Genomic DNA, 21,057 nt, shown 5'->3' with positions numbered 1-21,057 from the left:
GCATAAAGATATTTGTGTGGCTATGGGTTCACAATTATCATTTTCAACATGGTAAGAAAATATCTATTGACTCTCTTTTATTCAAAAGTTCAACACCAGGTCTTTGGAGGAATCCTTACCCTGAAATCATGGTCAAAGTTAACCTCAGTCAGACCATTCAGATATGACAACCTCATATTGAAATGATTATTTGTTGCCGCTCTCCTCTCCTGTATCAGAAAGCATTGGCATAATAATCCGTAGAATTGATCTCCTAATCATGCATATTTATTTTGAGTGTTTACTCAACATCACATCTTTTAAATAATGTTTTAATACCGATTAATTCAGCTCAACTGAATGCCTAAATGCTTTCTGGCAGTAAATTTCCTCAGAGCAGTTGCAAAATTGCTCCTATTTAATTTTTCCCACAAATATGAACTTTCTTCAATACATACGTAGTAGGTAAATGGTCTGACTCTTATTTATTTTAGAAAGTGGGTCCATGGTATGGAAATTATGTTGCTGCAATAATTTCAATGGGTTAATAACTAGTCATTTCAATACTATGAATATTGTAGATCCCTAAGTGTGGAATTGTGCAAAAAGCAACCACTAAACAGTGCATGCTAAATGGCAACCCCTACCACTTTGTGAATGAGGTAACCCCATTGAAGTTTTCAATTGTGAGGTCTTTTCCTCGTGGGAACCCGCTGCTTCATGAAAGAGAAATTATAGAGCAACAAGAACCAGATGACAATTTGAAACTGATTTGCCTTTTTACTTTACCAGAAATAATTTGCTGTCATATCGAGCCAGATCAGTTTACATGATGAGAATCATTAAAAAAATTGAGAAACAATCAAACCCCAATATAAAGGTCACTGTTAAAACAATGGCCTTTATTTGGTATTCAAAAATATATTCCACTTTCCAACATAGTGCCATGATACATAACTTTCCCGCCATAATTACCATGCTTAATGATTTTCCAGATTAACCAACTTCAGTAAACCCTCAGTAATCTGGATCCCCCTTGGCAAATACCAAGAAACTGTTGGAGATGTGGTGGCAGTAACTTTAAACGGAGTCATCCTCTAAATGAGCATTACAATGCAGCAATTCCAGAGTGTAAAAATCATTCGTCTCGACCAGGATAAGAATCCGAATCCCTCAATGCCCAACCGAGTGCTTTAGCCTGTTAAGATATCTAGGTATCCTCTTATGCTCCGATGATCCAGGTCAAGGGAAATGATTTTTACACTCTGAAATTGTTGCATTGTACTGAATCCCATTAATCTGGACACCCCCCAGGATTGTGGGAGGCCCCCCCCCTCCCACAATCCTGGTTCCAGTCCTGCCATGTGGCACTGGTGGTTTCTTATGGGGTCACAATTACTTAAGTACTGTGCCAAAAAATATGTTCTGATTGCATGTTTCTCAGAGCATGGTTGAACATCATATTTATACAATTGACCATTTTTTCAGGAGTACTAAAATAATGATTTGCAAGTGCTGTATGAAGCAAAAATGCCCTTATTCAGCAAAATGCCTGGCCTTGTGTAGTAGCCACACATTTATTCACAATGGATGGCCAGTTCTTTGCATATCCTTCGGTCACCTCTGAAGCACATACCTATCTATTTATTTTGAGTTCTTCTGGTCGTAAAATGGTTTGGCAAAAATGGAATCAAAACTGTGTGGCAATTGAAGAAAACACTGCAAGAATGTCAATTCAAGTGTAATGTTGTGGAAGATGAGTAGTAGTACTAGTTTTGAGGGGAGGTGACCGACAGCTGAGGTCTTTTGCGCCATAGGGGATGGACAGGAAAGGATGAAGGGTGGAGAGAAACCCGGAGTCGGCATTAGCCTACTCTTTATGAAAGGCGCCAAGGGGTCCGTAGTTTAACATCCCATCCGACGGACGGCGTACTCACTCAAAGTGCCCTCCACAAAGCACCTCAAGTAGGGATCGAGATACCTCTGAAAAATATTCAACACCGCCGGCCCTCGGGGTGGGAAGGCAGTACGTTAGCCCCCGCACCATCTCGATCCCCCGCTGTGGAAGATGAACATTGTAAATTATTGATCAAATTAATGTGGTCATCAAAACTTAGCTAATTGTTGTTAATTTTTAGCCAAGGAATCAACTGAGATTATGGCAGAATTAGATCATGCCAGCAATTAAATTAAAATGATTGATAGTTGGGGCGGGAGGGGAAATAGTTAGACCTTTGCTTAGAAAAGAGATACAGGACTATTTTCATGATTTGAGGGCAAGGACAGATTTAGGACATGGGACTCTTGTGGTGACAATGGTACTTCCCCCACGGGTGTTTGAATGGGTGTGCATTTGGTGTAAATGGGGGAGGGGATGTGGGAAGGGATCAGGTTTATCGAGAAAGAATAATGTAATATATTTATTTTGTCTAGTAGACACAGAGTAAAGTATTGAGATACATGACAGGTGCATAGGACACGTCAGTGGGGTAGAGATTACATCGTTCCTATTTAGAAATACAAAATATAGTAATGACAGGAAAGACATGTACAATTAAGTTTTACATAAATATTCATTTCTACTCTAATGCACTCATCGACCAGATATTCATATAGATTCATCTTAACTAGTGAAATTGTTGTTTCATCTTTTAAGTAATTTGGCAAATTGTGAAGCAATTTAGTTAAGTACATTGATGTTGGCTCTTTAGCTACTTTTGACAGGCTCGATGATTTCACATGTTTACCTTTACATCTTTTGTCATTATGACAGTGATAACTATTATTCATTGTGAATTCACTCTTGTTTTCCTTAGCATAAGTCTCTGATGATAGATTTGTACAGAAGGCACAGTTAATATTCCCAGATATCTAAGAAGAGGTTGGCAATGTGCACGATTAGGTTGATTGCAAATGAATCTTACTATTTTTTCTGAATTAAAAATATTTAATTTAATTAAGGCGATATTCCCCCAATTACAAGCTACTGGGGCCATAATATGACATGTTGAGGATATATTAACTTAAGAGTGTGTTTTAAAACTGAAATCTGGTAGTAAACTGAATTTATTTTCTTACATACCTAGGAGATATGTTCATTGCACTTAAGATGGTGGGCGACGTGTAACTCTAAAAAATTTTAATCATCCTGATATCACACATCTTACTTTGAAAGTCAAAATTGTTGCCCAAATCATTAGCATACGTGGCACATTTATTGCGATCAATCATTACACTTATAGATGGATCATTAATATTTAAAAAAGTATTGGGCCTAGCGCAGACCCCTGAGGTACTCCTTTGGTCACCTGGAGTCGAGATCAGAGAAAAATATTTCCATCTTCGTAGAAGACAACCTTTTGTTGTCAGTGAGATAAAAATGTCTTCAGCCAACTCAGACCTGCTCATCTTATGCCAAGCACCTTACAGGTGGTTTTTAGTATTTCGTATTTAGTATCAAAAGCTTTGCTTAAATCAAATTAGATTCCCATTACTTTGTTTTTTAAGTTTATTTCATTCATAAGATAGCTAACTGTATCAAAGAGAGCTTGTTTTGATGGGATAGTGATGGGTAGGGAGCAGGAGGACATGGGATCACATGGGCTGAGGGAAAGATAATGGTGAAATAAATCATTTGAATTCATTCCTGATTGATATTCTTATTTATATGATGAAAAGTACCCACAATGATTGTTCTAGTGTGCTGAAAGTCTTGGGAAGTAGGTAATAATTGATAAGAAAAACTCTATTGTTACAACAAAAACTCGAGAAGTGGGTAATTTTTTAAGGAGCTCTTGTTATATTGAGATTCAGTGCTTTATTCAAATATTTATTTCTAATTTGCTGAAATAAATGGGTGGATTCATAGTGTACATTATTTTTCACCCGATTTAGTATAGTGAAGATGGTGCTTTCATACCATGAATTAAAGAACGTTTGCATTATGTGCTGTGCTATAGTTTAGTTCTAATAATGACATTATATTCTTAGACTCATGCAGGCTTTTACTTTTTAGGTTTGAAACAGTCAACTCCGGTTCGACGAAAGAGTAAGTAAATTATTTGGCTTAAATTAGTTATGAAAAAATTTTAATAATGTGGAACATCATTTAACGAAAATAATTCATTTCAATATCTTAGTCTTTTAATGCGAAAGTCTCATTAAGTGTAACAATGTTTTCTGTATAAATTAATGCAAAATATGATAATGCATTTCATGGTGAAAAAAAAAATTTTGTGTAAGATTTATTCAAAGATAATTAAATGTACATTGTTTTTGATTATGAATCATCTTCATCTTTTCTTCTATCGCAGAATGCACTTAGCTTGAATGCATATTCGATTTTCAGAAAGCAAATTCATTGAGCCTGCTCTTTTGGACTTCATACTTTATTGAAGGCTGGTGGAATTTCTTAATGATGAGAAAGCTGGGGTTTAATTTCCAAATCGGTGCTAACATTGGTGCGAAAAAGCAGCGTGAGATGGTCTTCCATTGGCTTGTTACGAATCAATGAACTCTCCTGAGCTATATTATAGGTTTTCTTTGGCATCTTTTGCCAGAAGAAACCCTTTTTGTTTCAATTAAAAACTGGTTGCGGCAGGCAACCCTCAGAATCCACAAGCTTCTTGAAGTTGCGTGAGAAGTTTTCTGCTGCTTCACCATGCCTCACAATGCTGTGTGGGTGCCGGTTCTTCTCTTCTTAAACTTCTCAAATGATACATTGCTTCCCTCAAATACTTCTCCTCTGGGTATTGATCATCCTGGTGTCTTCTTAACAGAGTCAGCAAAAATAACTTTCGCCTTCTTACAAATGATAGTCTCATTAGTAGTGTTGCATTGCAATTGCTTTTTGTTTATCCATGTGTTAGACTATCTGTCTACATTGTTTAGAATACATAACCTTGCATTGATGTTCTGGCTGTTTCCTTTGAGGCATCTGTCTCCTTAATCTTGTCCTTGTTCTTGAGCATAGTGCAAATCGCTGATGTGGACCGATTAGATTTCCATGCTAGATCAGTCAGTCTCACACCTCGTGGAGAAGTGGGATTGTTATTTTTTTCCATTGGAGCTGATGTGTGAGCCTCTCCGAATATAATGACTTAATTTACCTAGCCGCATCATTGAAAAATCCAGCAGTTCAATTTACAATGTCATACTTTCTGGTACAACCACATACTAAAAGTCCAGTATTCATGCCATGAGGAACATTTTCAACTTCCTGCATAAGGTGGACTTTGAACCAATCTAACACAAGCATTCTTCTATGCCTTAAAATGGCACCAGATCATCTACTTTTGTGCAATACTTTGCCAATGCATAATTAATGCATCTGGCTTCCATTTTTGAATTTGACGTTAGCATTTATTTCATTCTGTGGTATTTCCACTGTTTTGTATTTATAAGATCATGTGGTGGTAATTTGGAGTTACAGCTAGCGTCACAGTGACCTGCAAACCTCCATTCTTGGAAGTGTTTCTGATGCTTCTTTCTGTGGTTTTCCTCTTACTGTGAAATTTGGTGTCTTGTGGAAGTCTCATCCAAGTTACCCCTTTGGTTCAGGAGGTGGGTAATCATAGATCACCTGCAGCCCAATGCCCACCACTGATGATGGGAGAGGGTAAATTTCAAAGAGGAATTCATGCGACTGGAATGAACTTTTTTGGTACCACCTGTGCCCACGAGGAGACGGTCTTACAACTTACACTTCACACTCCTAAGTTGCTTTGCTGGGCCAGGATATGTCATTAATCATAGAATTCTAACAAATCTGGAAACTGAAAAGTACTTGGCATTATTTAATGTTTTCCTCTCCGAACTCATTGCAGAGAGCATAATGGAGATCACTGGTGACGACATGCCCTCGCCCATCCTCCAGGGCAGCGGGAGTGATGACAACCATGGCTACCACTCGGATAGGTCCTCACCGATTGGCTCCCTGACGGATGGTGGCCGGGGGGCAAATGCATGCTGCTCGAGGGCCTCGTCGCTGACTGGTGGCGACTCACTTCATTCAAGTCCCATGACCAGCCCACATGCCTCAATGCAAGCCTTGCATCAAATTCCGGTACAAAGTAAGGGATTTGGGTATTTATTTTTTCAATGTGTTCTCAGGAATGATGGTCCTCAATGTTTTTATATTTTGTGTATTTCTTGTATTTTTGATGGCATGTGTCATGTGAACACTCCCATATGAGTGACTTGTCATATGCATATGAAGAGGACTTGCTCCGAGACTGTTAAATGTTATTATTATTATTGCTAATATCTCATAGTGCTGAAAATATGGAAGACGTGACATGAGGCATTCCATTCCAAATATATTGAACAAATTACAAATCTCAGCCCTAGACCTCAATAGGTATTGTAGATCATGCATGGAATATCTTTGGAATTGGAAAGGCAAGTGTATTCAATCAAATTTTGAATTTGACCCATTCTTAATGAGCACAATTGAGCATGCTCAGTAGCCTTTGATTTTGGCACGACAGCATGATTGCAGTTTCTGCCAAATCTAATGCCACAAATACTCTTTTTCAACTTAATTCGATTAGGAGAGAGATGACAGTTAACAATTGTGATTTCCACTATACTACAGATGACTCTGGTTTCAGGACTGCATCATCTTCAGGTGAAAATAACAAGCACATTGGCAAATATATACTCTTATTGATGAGAGGAAGGAGGAGGGGGGGGGGGGTTGGGGAAGTTTTGATCGGCGGGAGGTGGAAGCTGATTGGTTAGGTGAAAGAGCCAATGTGGTGGTACTTGGGATGGGTGGGAGAAAGGAAAGCAACTCATATGATGGTTTCAGGCTCTACATTGTGGCAATTCATGGCATTGAATTCTTGCACCACTGGTCCGGACGTATAGGCGATAGAGGATAACTGATGACGTAACCCATGCACCGAAAAAATACGAAGTCCTGTTATTTAGTGAAAGAGAAACACTGTTTCCACTCATACTTCCTGTGATCCTTGCTGCCTTAGTGGGTGGCCGGTCTTTGTGGTTCCGAGGGCTGGGGTGGGTGTGGGGAAGGAGGGCCGGGCATGGCATCAGGGTGGGGAGAGGGACTGAGGTACAGAGGGAGGTCTAGGAGGGGGAGTGGGAGGAATATACCCTTACAATGAGTGTTCTTGAAAATTCCTAATTGTTTCAAGGCATCTAATCTTAAACCCTTCATCTCCAAATGTAAACTCTCTGGAGCAAAGTCACTCTGGTGGTTATTGTCCCAACCACCATATTCCCTTCTTCCCACCCCCCCCCCCCATACACACACCCGTCCACCTCTCTTCCCCCTTCTCTCACTTACCAGCATCTCTCCCCTCCTCTATTCTGTCTAGTATATGAAGAGATGTATCTTCTGTACTTCACCTGATGGTGAGTTAAAACCTAGGTCGTGCATAGTAAAATGCCCGGGGAAGAACTAAGTATTTTCTTTCCTGGCATGAATCGCTTCCACAAAGTGGAATCGCTCCCACCATCGTATTCGGTGAAATACTTGCTGCTAGCAGTAAAACAAAAGCTGCGTGGGAAGAAATAAAAAAATACTGAGGGAAAAACCACGAATATTGTCCTTCCCAAAATAATTAGAGCCAAAAAAAAGGAGCTATAATTTCTTTGCCAATCAATTCAATGAATTCAGTAATTCTTCAAATATGACATCTCACATGGCCCTCTAATGTTTGTGGTACATTTCTAGGCATTCCTCAGCGATTTGTCTCAGGACCAGTTCTTTTTCTGATTAGCCAATGATATGCCATTACCTATGACCTGTATCCCTGTAGTGAAACCGATTTTATTTGCAGATGATACAAACATCCTTATATCTTCAAATTCATCAAATAACCTAGTCCTGCAGTCAAGAATGGTATCAGATCGCATGGCGATTTTATCATTAACCTCAATATAGAAAAAAAGTAAAATGATAAGCTATTTGCAAAAAAGGTTGATAAAAATTTACAAGTGAATGCAGATGGTAAATCCATTGAGCAAGTCTCTGCAATAAAATTCTTGGGTTTCAAATTATGCTTAAAAATCTCTTCAGAAGAACATATTGCATCTCTTTTTAATAAATTGAGCTCCAAATGTTATTTTCTACTCCAAATTCGACACACAACCACTAAAACTTTGTTATTAGAAATTTTTATGGTGAATTCTATTCACATTACCTATAGATTCCCTTCCGAGGCCATTTTGACTTATCAGAGAATGTGTTTAATTTGCCAAAAAGGGCAGTGAGGAATGTCTCTGGGAAACCATATGATTCCCCATCCCTGCCAATTTTCAAGGACCTGGAATTACTTCCTCTACCATGCGTCTACATACTATGTTAAACTATTAATGTCAAATGAAATATGAACTGCTTCATGCTAAACAGCAACTTGTGTGTTTATGACACAAGAGGTACTAATGACATACTACCTTGATCAAAAAGTTCCCGGAATAACCACCGTGTGGCGCTCCCATCGTTCCGATTTGAGTTCTGTTTTTTTTGTTAAATTGGTACATCTGTTGTTGATATTCCCTTTAAATCTTAGTGTCATAACTTGACATTTGCAAAAGTTACGGTTGGTTTTCGGTATGTCCATCAGTGCTTCCTGCGATTTTTCCATTACTTCCTCTCGGCTGCTAAAACGCGTTCCCCGTAATGGTTTTTTAACTCGATTGAACAGAAAGAAGTCACAGGGAGCCAGATCAGGTGAATTCGGTGGCTGTTGGATGGTATTTGTTGCATTTTTCGTCAAAAAATTACGAATAATGATAGCACTGTGCGACGGTGCGTTATCATGGTGCAAAATCCACGAGTTTTCTGCCCACATTTCTGGTCTCTTTCGGCGAATTGCTGCACGCAAATGTCTCATAACGCCCAAATAATACTCTTTGTTTACTGTCTGGCCTTCTGGCAAAAATTCATGATGAACTACACCGTTGTAATCCATGAAAACCGTCAGCATTGCCTTCTTTTTTGACTGAAAACGACGTGGTTTTTTTGGTCTCGGCTCATTTGGTGAACGCCATTCACTTGCCTGATGTCTGGATTGCGTGTCGTACTCATAAACCCACGTCTCGTCTCCAGTAATGATCCTTTTGATGAATGTGGGATCGGATTCAGCCTCGCAAATCATGTCTTTTGCGACGTCAACACGGTCTCTTTTTTGCATGAAATTGAGGTCTTTTGGAACCAACTTTGCTGCTACACGACGGAAACCCAAATCATTAACCACAATGTCTTGGGCGGATCCATAGGCAATGTTCAAGTCCTCCGCTATTTCTCTGATGGTTAATTTGCGGTTATTGACCAACATTTCTTTTACTTTAACAATTTTTTCACCGACTTTCGATGTCGATGGTCTGCCACTGCGTTCATCATCTTCGATTGACTCACGACCACTTCTGAACCGCTCGTGCCACTGGTAAACGACCGTTTTTTTTAGAGAATCGTTGCCGAAACACTTTTCCAACATTTCCAACGTCCGTGCGCCACTAAATCCGTTTTTTACGCAAAATTTAATACAAGTTCGTTGTTGCAAATTTAAATCCATTTCTGCAATTGTAAAAAATCGCCAACACACACAGAGATAGATGTACTCTTGGCTACGTAACTTTTGCAAATGTCAAGTTATGACACTAAGATTTAAAGGGAATATCAACAACAGATGTACCAATTTAACAAAAAAAACAGAACTCAAATCGGAACGATGGGAGCGCCACACGGTGGTTATTCCGGGAACTTTTTGATCAAGGTAGTATGTGCATTACAAAAGGGTAAGAACCAAAGCTTTAAAAGGTGGACCCTAGGAAATGGGCATGACATTGTATGATAAATTACCTCAATCATTGAAAGAAATTGAAATTGTTGGTAGTTTTAAAGTAAAATAAAATTTTCTGTGCTACATTTAATATTGCAGATGGATTACAAGACAGGGATAACCAAGGGCACCCTTTGAAGTCAAATCCCAGAACGCAGTCAGGAGATAATATCCATGACAACCATGAGGAAGAATCTACATCTGCCCACCCAAAAGAGGTTAGAATCTGGACTATCATCGCCTGTTCATTTAATTTGTGTTCTCAGTGTGTAGAAAACCAAGCTTTGATAAGATAAAAATGAGATCTAATGTGTAGAACTGTAGAATTACATTTACATTTTACCATGCGAGCTGCCACAAGGGCTTGTGGCAGGGTTTGGTAGATCACCATCTATCAGAGTAAATGGTAAGTAATGACATTTAGGAAGAGTTTTCCTTTGTTATGTTTTTTACTGTTGCGGTGGTCTTGAAATGCCCTACAGAAATATGATTCCTTGTATTAATAGTTTCAGTGCTCCGTTTCCTTTAACTCTGGTCTCGCCAATCTCTGTAATGAAGCTGCTTTGTGTTCATTCATAATAGATCTTCTCAAAATAAGTAGCTTTTCTATTTCTCTTGTTTAATTCCAGAGTTGTCCTCCCATGCACTCGGTAGGCATCCCAGCTGAGGTTTAACCATTACAAGATAACTCCCATCCTTAACTTGACCATTCAGACATCCCCCCATATTTTTTTTAAGGACCCTACTTTCCTCAATGCTGCCCCAAATACGCCTCCCCTTCCCATGATCCCCAGAGGGTGTGACACCCTGGTACTTTAATTGGCCCACCAAACCTATTTTTGTCCCTCTAAAGTGTAAGGGCGAAGGGTTTTCTTCTTCCAAAGATTCATTGCTGAAAATGAGTTTTTCCCGGTAAAACTTCCTTATTAGGTTCCACAAATATTTTCATTGAAACAGTTGATACAGCAGTCAAGGGTTAGTGGCTTTTAGAACTGGTGAATGTTAAAATTTTAATGAAACAGTCAAAGACATTCAGGAACATGAATTGCAATGGTAAGCTTAGAATTGCGGTGCATTTGACCTAATAAATTTGTGTAATATGTTTACAAAATATGAAATTGTTCAAATTTTGAGTTTAATAATACTGGGTTATGAATATAATTGGTAATTTAAAGAAAACCTAGTCCATGTCAATTTTAAGTCTCTTAGTTGTGGCGAGAGTGAAATAATGGGAAAATTTCCAATGGTTTTACAATGTGGATCATTTTATTGTAATTATTTAATTATGTGCATTTGTGAAGGTGAGGTAAAAAATTTGAGGCAGATGGTTACTTGAAAGCTGATATTGAACTTCTTATGGCCTTTTTATATTGACTGTATTAAAAAAATCTCCTTTTGCCATAAAGGGTTTTTTACGCCAATGTATCGGGAAAAGGGATGCCATTTACGAGATGAGTCGTCAATAGATGGCACTGAAGAAGCAACGTGACTGTAATGAAGTCATAATCAAGTAAATTCTTGCATTTAACTGATAGTATTATTACCTGTAACCATGGATGGAATTGAAACTATCTAACAAATAAATTGTCTTTAGCATGTTTTCCCATCTCTCATCAAAGGCAAATAATTTAAAAACTAGTCATTTATTATAAACAAGAGGGAACTTTTTGTTATTTTTATGTCCAAAAAATACTTTTAACAATCATAGCCTTAAAGTGTATGAGCTCCTCTGAGGGACATGCTCCACAAGAAGAGAATTACCGATACATGAAACCTCCCTTAACAGGACCAGTGATAGGAATATAGACGATTGCACGTGCATGCCAGAAAGCCGTGGCTTGTTGGCCTATTCCACCATCACCGTCATTTGGCATATCCCTATTTAGTTGTGTGTATGTACAAATATGTATTGCTTCATTATTCTCGTCTTCTATCACTGGTCTCATAACAGGAGTTTTCATCCCGCCTCCTCCCTCTCCACCTCCCTTTGGCATTATAAACCAATGAAATTGTCGAATGCATTCCACTTGAGAATTCCTATGGATGCCTTTTGGTGTAATGGTTGTAATATGGAAATGTTTTGTTTGTTCATGTTTTTCACATATTAGTCGGATGTTTTCATCTGCTTCACGTAGTCATGCCTGACGGTCAAGTGCCGTGGATTACTTAGTGTGGAAATTATGATTGCCACAAAAGGTGTTTCTGTATGATGCCTACTTAGGCCAAGTGTCACGTGTTAAAGGCAACAACAGTTCCTGATGGTGTACCAGTGGTGCCGAATGCCAGTTCAGGGGTTTGTAAATTACCTCCTGGTGTTGGGCCGCCACCTGTGAGAGCTCAGGCTGATCCGGTTGGTCCAGCCACTCGCTCCGGACCCAGCAAGGGTGTGGCTAGGCCCCAGAGTGGCATCCCCAGGCCCCAGTCCCGCTTCCAGTCCCGCATCCCGGCACCCACCAACAGGTGAGTGTCTCATCCACCAACACTCTCACCAAAGACCTAATCACTGGCCAGGAAAATCATTGGGGCAAGGCAAATAACTTCCTTGGGTCATTTGTGCCAATATCTGTGTATAACTTGTGAATACCAAACCATAGCAATGATGTTTGATATTTAAAGATAATTTACTGGAAACTAGGACACTTGAGTTCTACAGCCTCATAAAATAACAACTTTAAGCGAAACTCCTTACTCGTGACTTAAAACCGTCTGTTGCAAGTGTCAATTTGTTCGCTGAGGAGGGCCCTTTTGTGGCCAAAATATGCATATCTGATACACATCCTCATCTTTTTCTGTTTTTTGTCATCTCTTGACTTCGCTCAATTTAAGTTCTATTCTCTCTGTGGTGAGGCCCTTTTTGAGTGTGTGAGTTAGTGTTTTCCTGTGCTCTGTGGTTGTCCACGGTGATTTATTCCCGTAAACAGTCATTGATAGTGTGCATTGTTCATAAACCAATGTTTTATCTCAGAGTCCCTTTAACCCCGTGAAGGATCCTATTTGGATTAAGTGTTTGTGTCTGTAGTTGGTCACTGGCGAGGAAGTAACATTCCCACAAACTACTACAGAAGGGTGTTCTGGTTGAAAGATTGTGGCTGGTCAATGTTGTGCAATTTCTTTTCCCACAAACCATCACAGCAAATTAAGTTTTCTTTGCGGGACGGAATGTGCTAACATCGTATGGCTGTAGGAGTTTTCCATTAATTTGTTTTATTTTAGTGGGTAGAGGTATGTTTCATATGGTCTCTGAAAGCTGTTATTAATTCTTGTGACCTTTTACTGTACCTCTCCAATCCAAAAATGCCTTGCACTGATTGCTACTTCCATTTTCATGTGCTCTCCCTTCCATCACTTCCTCGTCACGTTTTCATCTGCCCTTCATGCCATACTTAACATCGATTCTTTTGCTCCCTCTCTTCCTTAGTTACGTCTTATATTTCTCTTCTGCGCAGCCTTTAGAACTCCCAGGATTTTCTTCATCTGTTGTCCTGCATTTTTATTCCTCCGTTGCACCTTTCTCTTCTCATGAGGATGTGCTCAATGCTTCTGTGTATGATTTCCATTCCTGTTATTTCCAGGCGCACTTCCCAAAAGCCTCAGATCAGTTGTCATGCTCTTTCCTTTCAGAATTATACAATGCTATTCTTGTTGTATGAGACACTCAGGTGCACTTTGTGAAATTTGATAATATCCATAGTAATAGAACAAAGAATTCTTCAATGAGCTCTCACACTGCATTGGGGACTTGACCCAGGCTTAGTTTCCACAATTGTGTCATTCTTTAGGGAATTAGAATCTGATTTCAAGCATTTACGAGGGAGGACCGGATCCACGGTCCTTTATTCCCTTGAAATTTAGTAGTTATGTCCCTCCTAACTCCTTGACCATGTAATTGAATACTGAGTGTCACCAACTACTTGATTTTGGGCATTGAGGGCCATTAGTTGTGGAAATGATTGCATTCAAAGAGGGCAGCTCAATCGTAAGTCATATTATGCCAGCAAAGACTAGTAAGGGTGGTAATTTTTTATAGCTACTGTTGTAAAGGTTGCAGGTTTGATGCTGATTGATGCAAATTTTTTTGATTCCATGTAATTTTTTTATTTTTGCAAGACCGATGAAGAAACTGGTTGTGGATCAAGGAATGGATTTTAATCTCCATTAGACAGGTGGCTTTGCAGTATCTTTACAATAAATATCGCTGTATCTATAGATGCCAAAATAAATATTTGACATGGTGGTATAAATAAATATTGTTTGGCTCACTTGTTAGTGTGCATTTTGGAGGAATAACCCTAAATTTGCAAGTCGGCTGATTCTCCTCGACTATGAAGCACTCATCATTAAGGGCCTGGTTGGTTTGCGTAGACCAGGAGTCTATGAGCTGCAGACATTTTTTTATCCAGCGGAAGGCTCAAGGACCTTCTCCAAATGTATATCATGTGTTGTAGGTGCTATCAATCAGTGCAGAGTGAATACTTTTGGCTAATTTTATTTATTTATTTTAAAACATTGTTCACATACAGCAGTGGCGCCAATTTACAGTGAAAAATATAACAAACATAAAAAGGTTTGGCTTTCTTGGACCAATATGCCACAGTCAATATAGCAATGCAATAGCAGTCATAATTTTATTTTTAATGTTGTGTGCAAGGGTTTTCTTGGGTTCATGTTGAATGAAAATAAATGCCAAGGTATTCAATAAAGTTTAATAACTGCACTGATTGCAGTCCCTCTAATTGTCAAGGGATTATTATTTTTCATTATTATATTTAATTATTATTAATTATTATTATTATTATTAATGTTAATATTAGGGGTCAATATACTAAGTTTTAAGCTGGTATGTGAAAATGTATGTCATTGGTTGTAGAAATATCAATTGCTAATTTTTAAATAATAAAACAGTCACCTAAGATGTTCAGATCATGTTGCATAATAGCATGCAAGTCTCTTACGGTTGGGCCGGATGGAAAATGTTTGTATCATCAGCAAACTGAGACATTATTCCTAAAAATGGCAGATGATGAATATCAGTGATAAAAATAAGGAACAATAAGTGTCCTAACTCTGAACCCTGAGATACCCTACACAATATAGGTTGGGAGTGAGCAATTTTTAACATGGTTAGAGTATGCACAATGCATTCTTCCAAATAAATGGCTTTCTGACCATTTTAAAGCTGCACCTCATGATTCCTGCCATTTAAAGTTTACATGAGTGCTATAAATGATCTACTGTATTGTAGTGCCTTGGTCAAATCAATGAATAAGCCTGAAGTCAATTTCCCTAAATTAAGGGAATTTTGATGTTTAATGATGGTGGCAAAAGCAGAGCAAAATGTGGTAGGATGTTCAGTAAATCCATCCTGATATTTGTAATATGTCATATTTATTGAAAAGATTTTTGTCTTGCAACTTTCTCAGTTATTTTTGACAAAGGGCATAGTATAGATATAGGCCTATAATTACTTAATGTTAAGTTATCACCACCGTTAAACTGTGGAATAACTCTGGCTTTCTTGAGCTTACCAGGAAAAACACCTGTTCTAAATGACACATATATTAGCAGTGCGATGGTAGGGCTGTTTCTTTAGTGCATTGGCCTTTCCATAATTCCTTGAAAAAATTATATTGGGTAGATGTTTTTTATTTTTCAAAATAAATTCGTTATAGCTGGATACCCTATTGCTGGCATTTCTCCCTTTCTCTCTTTATTAGGCTGTCCAAATGGTAGGAATTTGGAAGCACTTGAAAATAGGCATCTGTTGGCGATTACCTCCTTGTTTGACATTGACTCTGGCATAATTTACATAGTATTGAATTTGTAGCTAATTAATAGCATTTAGCATAAATTGGCATACTAAAAATATAGGATTAATTAAAGCCTGTGTTTAGGCATCAGTTTGTAATAGTTAATATAAATATGATTATAGTTGAAATATTAATCATTCATAAGAAAAGAAATATTAGGGTGTATAATAAATAAATCTGGGTACAAAATATTTTTATGAATTATTAATTTTTTTTAATTTTTAAGTTTTATCTTCGGCATATTTTATGTAGATGTGCTGATTGTCACATATAACCATGTTATTTTACTGTGAATATTTTCATCTATAGTATTATTATTTTCTAAATATGGCACTATATGTTTGTGGTTACTAAAATATGAAGCAAATATTCATGACTTTTTCCAGTAGATCATAAGAAAACCTGCATTGTTCATTGTTACTTTTGTATTATTATTGCATTATTTAATTGAAATTTCCTTTTCAAGAAATCATAAAATACAATTAATAGTAGTAGTTATTAAGGGAGGTGATGAGAGGAAAACTCGGTGTCAGCAAAATTGCATATTCTTATCAAAAGGTGCGAAGGTGTCTACAACATCCCTTTGGACAGATGGCATGCTCCCTCGAAAGTTCTCTCCACGAAGCACCCTAAAGTAGGAATCAGGATACCAGGACAAGGATACCAGATACAAGGACCTGAAATGACCCGCATCAGTCATTTGTCAGGACACAATACCGCTCATGGGCTTAAGTGTTCAGTAGACTTCCCCATGTAATCAAACATGAAACAAAAAGTAGCTATTTTCAAGAAAAAGTTGTTCAACCAATTGAAAAATATTATGTTCTATTCTGTAAATAAATTTCTGGAGTTGTCACTTCACATCAATTCTGACTAAACCAAATGATATATGGATATAGTAGTATATTTGTATGCATATATATATATATATATATATATATATATATATATATATATATATATATATATATACATGTATGCATGTGTATATAATTTTTTTACAATTATGAAGTTTATATCTGAAGTTTCCTTTATTTGTTTACATGTGAATAAGCACCATAACTCTTGAAAGATAAATGCATTGTTGTTATTATTATTATTATGACTGAGAAAAAGGTCTGCCATAGTCATTATTGGAACATGGGTCCTCTGGGAGGGAAGCAAGCCACTGCACCATTATGATCCCCTCATTACATACAAACTTATCATCAAAATCACCTGTTAAGATCATTGGAATCGTATCTAGATGAGACTCAAGTAGCACTGCACCTTCCAACGTGTAATCTGGCCATCCTTGATGTATGCATTGAATTATATTTTGAATACATTGATTGCATGCACTGCTAATTTAAATCCAGCTTCTAAAATGAATTCAGCCCGGCAAGTAGACATTTCCCACTGAAGTCGCTGCAGTACCAATTTGCTGTGCTTGGAAACACTCGTGTGAGGCCCAGCACAATTTGTTGTGTCACATGATATGGTATACTAGCTGGCTTTTTAAATTGAACAAAAATGGTAATTTGGAAGCTATGTTGTCGTTTGTTAATAGTAATGATGGCTTTATCATTCAGTTGGTCAATTTCATGACAGAGAATATGGTCATTAGAGTAAGGAAAAGAAATATAATAATACTCAAAACATTACAATGTGGAACACAATGTAGCTCAAAAAAATCATTCTAATTACAATTGACCATACAAGGATTTGTCTATACTGTAGGAACACTTGAGGATTAATAAATAGACCTATTTTTTTATTTTCATTTTCAGTTTAGTATAAATGAGGTAAACTCAAATTATTAATGTGCTGCAGATTATCCATGCTCCTCTCTCCCCTGCAACTGAAAATTTAATAAAATAATAACGGTAAAGATAATTAAATTCTTTGAAACTTTGACATATATTTTTATAAATACCAGTTTTAAATATATGGGTTTCCATAAAAGTTTTTTATTTAAAAAATAAAAAGGTGGTGATAGTAATAATTGTTGCTTTAATTCAATCATTTTTGAATCAGTTTATTTTCCAATTATTGTGTCCCCTTGCATTCATTAGCCCTGAGAATTCTATATTCTCTCTTAAGGCAAAGAAATACATGGTATTACTATGCTGCAACAAAGAAGTCATTAACTACCTACACTGTATTATTTAAATTGGTATATCATATGAAAAATTTAAATTGGTACCAGCAATCCTCAAGTCGATATTCCTCTATTGCCAGTCAGTTGTTTTTTCTTGGCAGCTCTGTGAATGGTTTTGCTTTCTGAGGAAAATGCATTCTGCTCTTCACTTTATGATAGCGCTGCGTTCTTCTACAATTCTACCCTTCTATGCAAATGGCTAAAAACGGAAAAGGCTTGTTCTTTACATCGCTAAAAAAATGCCAATTAATCACACGAAATGAAAAAGTGCAGTTTCTGTGCATATCTGTTTACATGGCAACCATATTTTCCACGTATGTTGGTTTTCCTTTGATTTTGATGATCTTTGCTCCATTAGCCCTCGAATCATCAAGTGTAAGTGAGGCTCAGTGCTGTGGGCCTTGGAATTTCGCAAAAGCAAACGTTGATTCTTTTTATACAAGTTTCAGAGAGAACAATGGAATTTGAATGTTAAATATAAATATTATCAAGATCTTTAAAATGTTTTATGACACCTTGACAGTTAATACAAAATATTGAAACCCCTCAATTTATTACCTTTGAAAGCCTGAAGAGTGCAATAAAGAGTTTACAATTGAGTGAGAAATGAAATTAAATTCTTCTTCTCATGATACGAGAGCAGCTGCTCCTTGGCAATGGTAAAAGTGATGATCCTTATTCTTAGTAACGATTTGTAGATAATCCTTTGATGTTCATAATATGACATTGCTGCAAGTGGCATTGCTCGGTATTTTGGTATTTATGCCATCTCTTGAAGTGGCATCCTGCCGTACTGCGTGGCATGGTTTGCTGAACTGAGCACAGCTGGGGGGTCCACTCACAATTTTGAGGCCACTCGAATCGTGGCCGCAAACTAATTCACACCTTGCACTGTAAGAAGTTCCACTTTAAAATTGATTTCTTATGCTTACAAATTGACAAGTTTTTATTGTGACTGTTGTCCAGTTGTCAAATTGTGGTTGAATTTTAAGGTCATGAAACCTAATGAAATGGTGAAAATGATAAATATAAACAGCTACCCAACTCACAAGTATTTATAGCGGTTTTGTATTTAATATAATGTTTTTATTAGTAGGATACCATCGAGTAAACCAGTCCTGAAGAAACCTCCAAAAGTGGACTGGATGGATGGATGCTATTGAGTGCCTGAGCCGTTGGGGCAAGTTTTTGGCATCTGCCATTCCTGAGCCATCGGTGTGTTCTTCAACCGATGGAGACTCCTGGAAATCAGTAGAGCCAAAATTATGGTTATCTTACATACATGCATATATAGACAATTTATTCCTTTAAATGAAATATATTATAAATGAAGTGTCATCTTGTGATAAACGACCAGCTCAATTGAAATTCCATTTGATTGTATCCTATCCCATGAACCCTCCAGATCTATAATCTACCATAGTGCCTGCCTGCTTCTGTACTAATATCATGTTATTGAAAAGATAATATTTGCAGTACTTTTTGTTTATGGCTTCATTCTTAAGTCATGATTGTATTGCTGGTGGGAACAGAAGCACAATTTATGTATTTGTTTTGAGTTCATTGTAATTTTACTCATTGGTGCGCCCCATGGTGGGCTTTAGTATTAAAACTTAACAAAGTTCCTGGTTTAACCAAATGTTGAGGCAAAGGATACCCAGCGTATGCATGCATATGTATTTGGTCTTATGTGGTTATTTAATGTCATATGAAAGCCCAGAACATTGTTCATTTGAATCATTTTTAATACTTTGCCAAAGGTGTGAGTGCTACTGCTGTTAGCTAATGTTTTTTTTACATATTTTAAACTTGGGTACAATTGCATTTTGCATTGCTAGTTTATGATTCGCAGTTGGTGCTACTAAATTATATTACTTATAATTTCTCAAATAAGGAAAAACTCATCCAGCAGAAAAATATATTTATTTTTAAATGTTATATCCCATGAATTTTTGGTGATTTGGTGCAGTTTTTTGTAGTAAGTTAGTTATACAAATACCTTGACATAGGATGAAATGGTTTGTTGGTTATTTTTCATTGCAATGCTCCTTTTAATTTTACTGCATTTATACACACACCATAAATCCAAATTTTATGATTGGAATAGGAGAAATTGGTTGACTTTCCAAGTATGTTAACAAATGGTAAGTTTTGTATTTTTTGATAATCATTTGTGATGCTAAGGTGTGCTATTAGTATTTTTTGTAAAGAAATTATTTAGAGACTTACCATCCAATTCCTTGAGCAGTAGTATTTCTTCAAGTATTGTTGAAGTATGTGGTATTTGTAAATAATGTTACTTTTTGATAATTTAAATACATTTAAGAATTAAATTGGTCCTGTCTTTTAATTTCCTACTTCGCCATGCTTTCCTCATGCCATTTCACTAGTTGTGGAAGGTGAGCTAGGTCATAGGGTTGTTCAGATTCCTTAGTCAGATTTCGTGGTAAATGAAGGGTCTCTAAGGCATTGAAGAAGCTGTTATTATATTTTCATTAGGGCATGGGCACTCTTCCTGCTTGTATATTTATAGTTAGCTGCAAAATGCACTATCATTCCCATGAATCAGAAGTATTCAGGAATTAAATTTGGAATCTAGTTTTGAAAGTCTTCCAACCATGAAGATCAATGAAATATGATAAAGTACAATTCATATCCAAACTTCATGAGTTTGACCCTGAACATACGAGGGTAAGGTGAAACGTTCCCAGCCTGTCACAGATGGCATTCCAATCAGCAAAAATTTATGATTTCTGCCCGGATACACGTGTCATTTGTTCGTAAGACAAGTTTCAACTTGTTCTCTCTAGTAGTTTGCTGAAACTTATTGTTGCAATAGATGTCTTTGGTGTTTTTTGTTCAAATCTAAGAAACTTGAATTTCGTGTGGATAAAAATTCTTCGTTTTCATTGGATTAACCCCTAAAGAAATTCATCCAAAGTTGACTAAAGTGCACGGGGACTTTGCTCCTTCAATGTCCTCTGTTAAAAAGTGGGCAGTAGAATTTAAAAGTGGCCGCACATTCCTCGATGATGACCCCGTGAAGGATGGCCAAAAACTGCAACCACGCAGAAAACCATCGAAAAGGTGCACGATATCATGTTGGACACTAGGTGAGTGAGATAGCTAAGGCCGTGGGGATATCTAAAGAAAGGGTGCAAAGCATCTTGCGCAAAGAATTATGGATGCGCAAGGTGGGTGTCACAGTTGCTGAATGCCAATCAAGAGCAAATGCGCAAATGATTTTTGCAGCATTGTTTGGACCGATTCAAGAGTGAACCAACCGATTTTGTGCGGCGATTCGTCACCATGGATGAGACAT

General features: G+C 37.3%; 1 protein-coding gene across 4 annotated transcripts in view; it reads left to right on the top strand.

Annotated features, from left to right (window-relative positions):
• The window catches only part of LOC139688527 (uncharacterized), a 39,465-nt gene extending 19,424 nt beyond the window's left edge, over window positions 1-20,041 (top strand). For 3 of the 4 annotated variants that reach the window (XM_071586046.1, XM_071586050.1, XM_071586048.1), the window contains 5 exons: window positions 3,995-4,027; window positions 5,805-6,050; window positions 9,888-10,006; window positions 12,031-12,248; window positions 18,829-20,041. In XM_071586046.1, coding sequence (XP_071442147.1) covers window positions 3,995-4,027; window positions 5,805-6,050; window positions 9,888-10,006; window positions 12,031-12,248; window positions 18,829-18,898 — 686 coding nt within the window. In that variant the 3' untranslated portion in view covers window positions 18,899-20,041. The remainder of the gene's footprint in view (window positions 1-3,994; window positions 4,028-5,804; window positions 6,051-9,887; window positions 10,007-12,030; window positions 12,249-18,828) is intronic. The other variant, XM_071586047.1, reaches the window with a different exon arrangement.
• The last annotated feature ends 1,016 nt before the right edge of the window (window positions 20,042-21,057 follow it).

Source organism: Hetaerina americana, unplaced genomic scaffold, assembly GCF_022747635.1.
Source record: "Hetaerina americana unplaced genomic scaffold, ioHetAmer1.1.p SCAF_20, whole genome shotgun sequence".
Taxonomy (NCBI): domain Eukaryota; kingdom Metazoa; phylum Arthropoda; class Insecta; order Odonata; family Calopterygidae; genus Hetaerina; species Hetaerina americana.
This window is presented reverse-complemented; position numbering and strand designations above follow the sequence as displayed.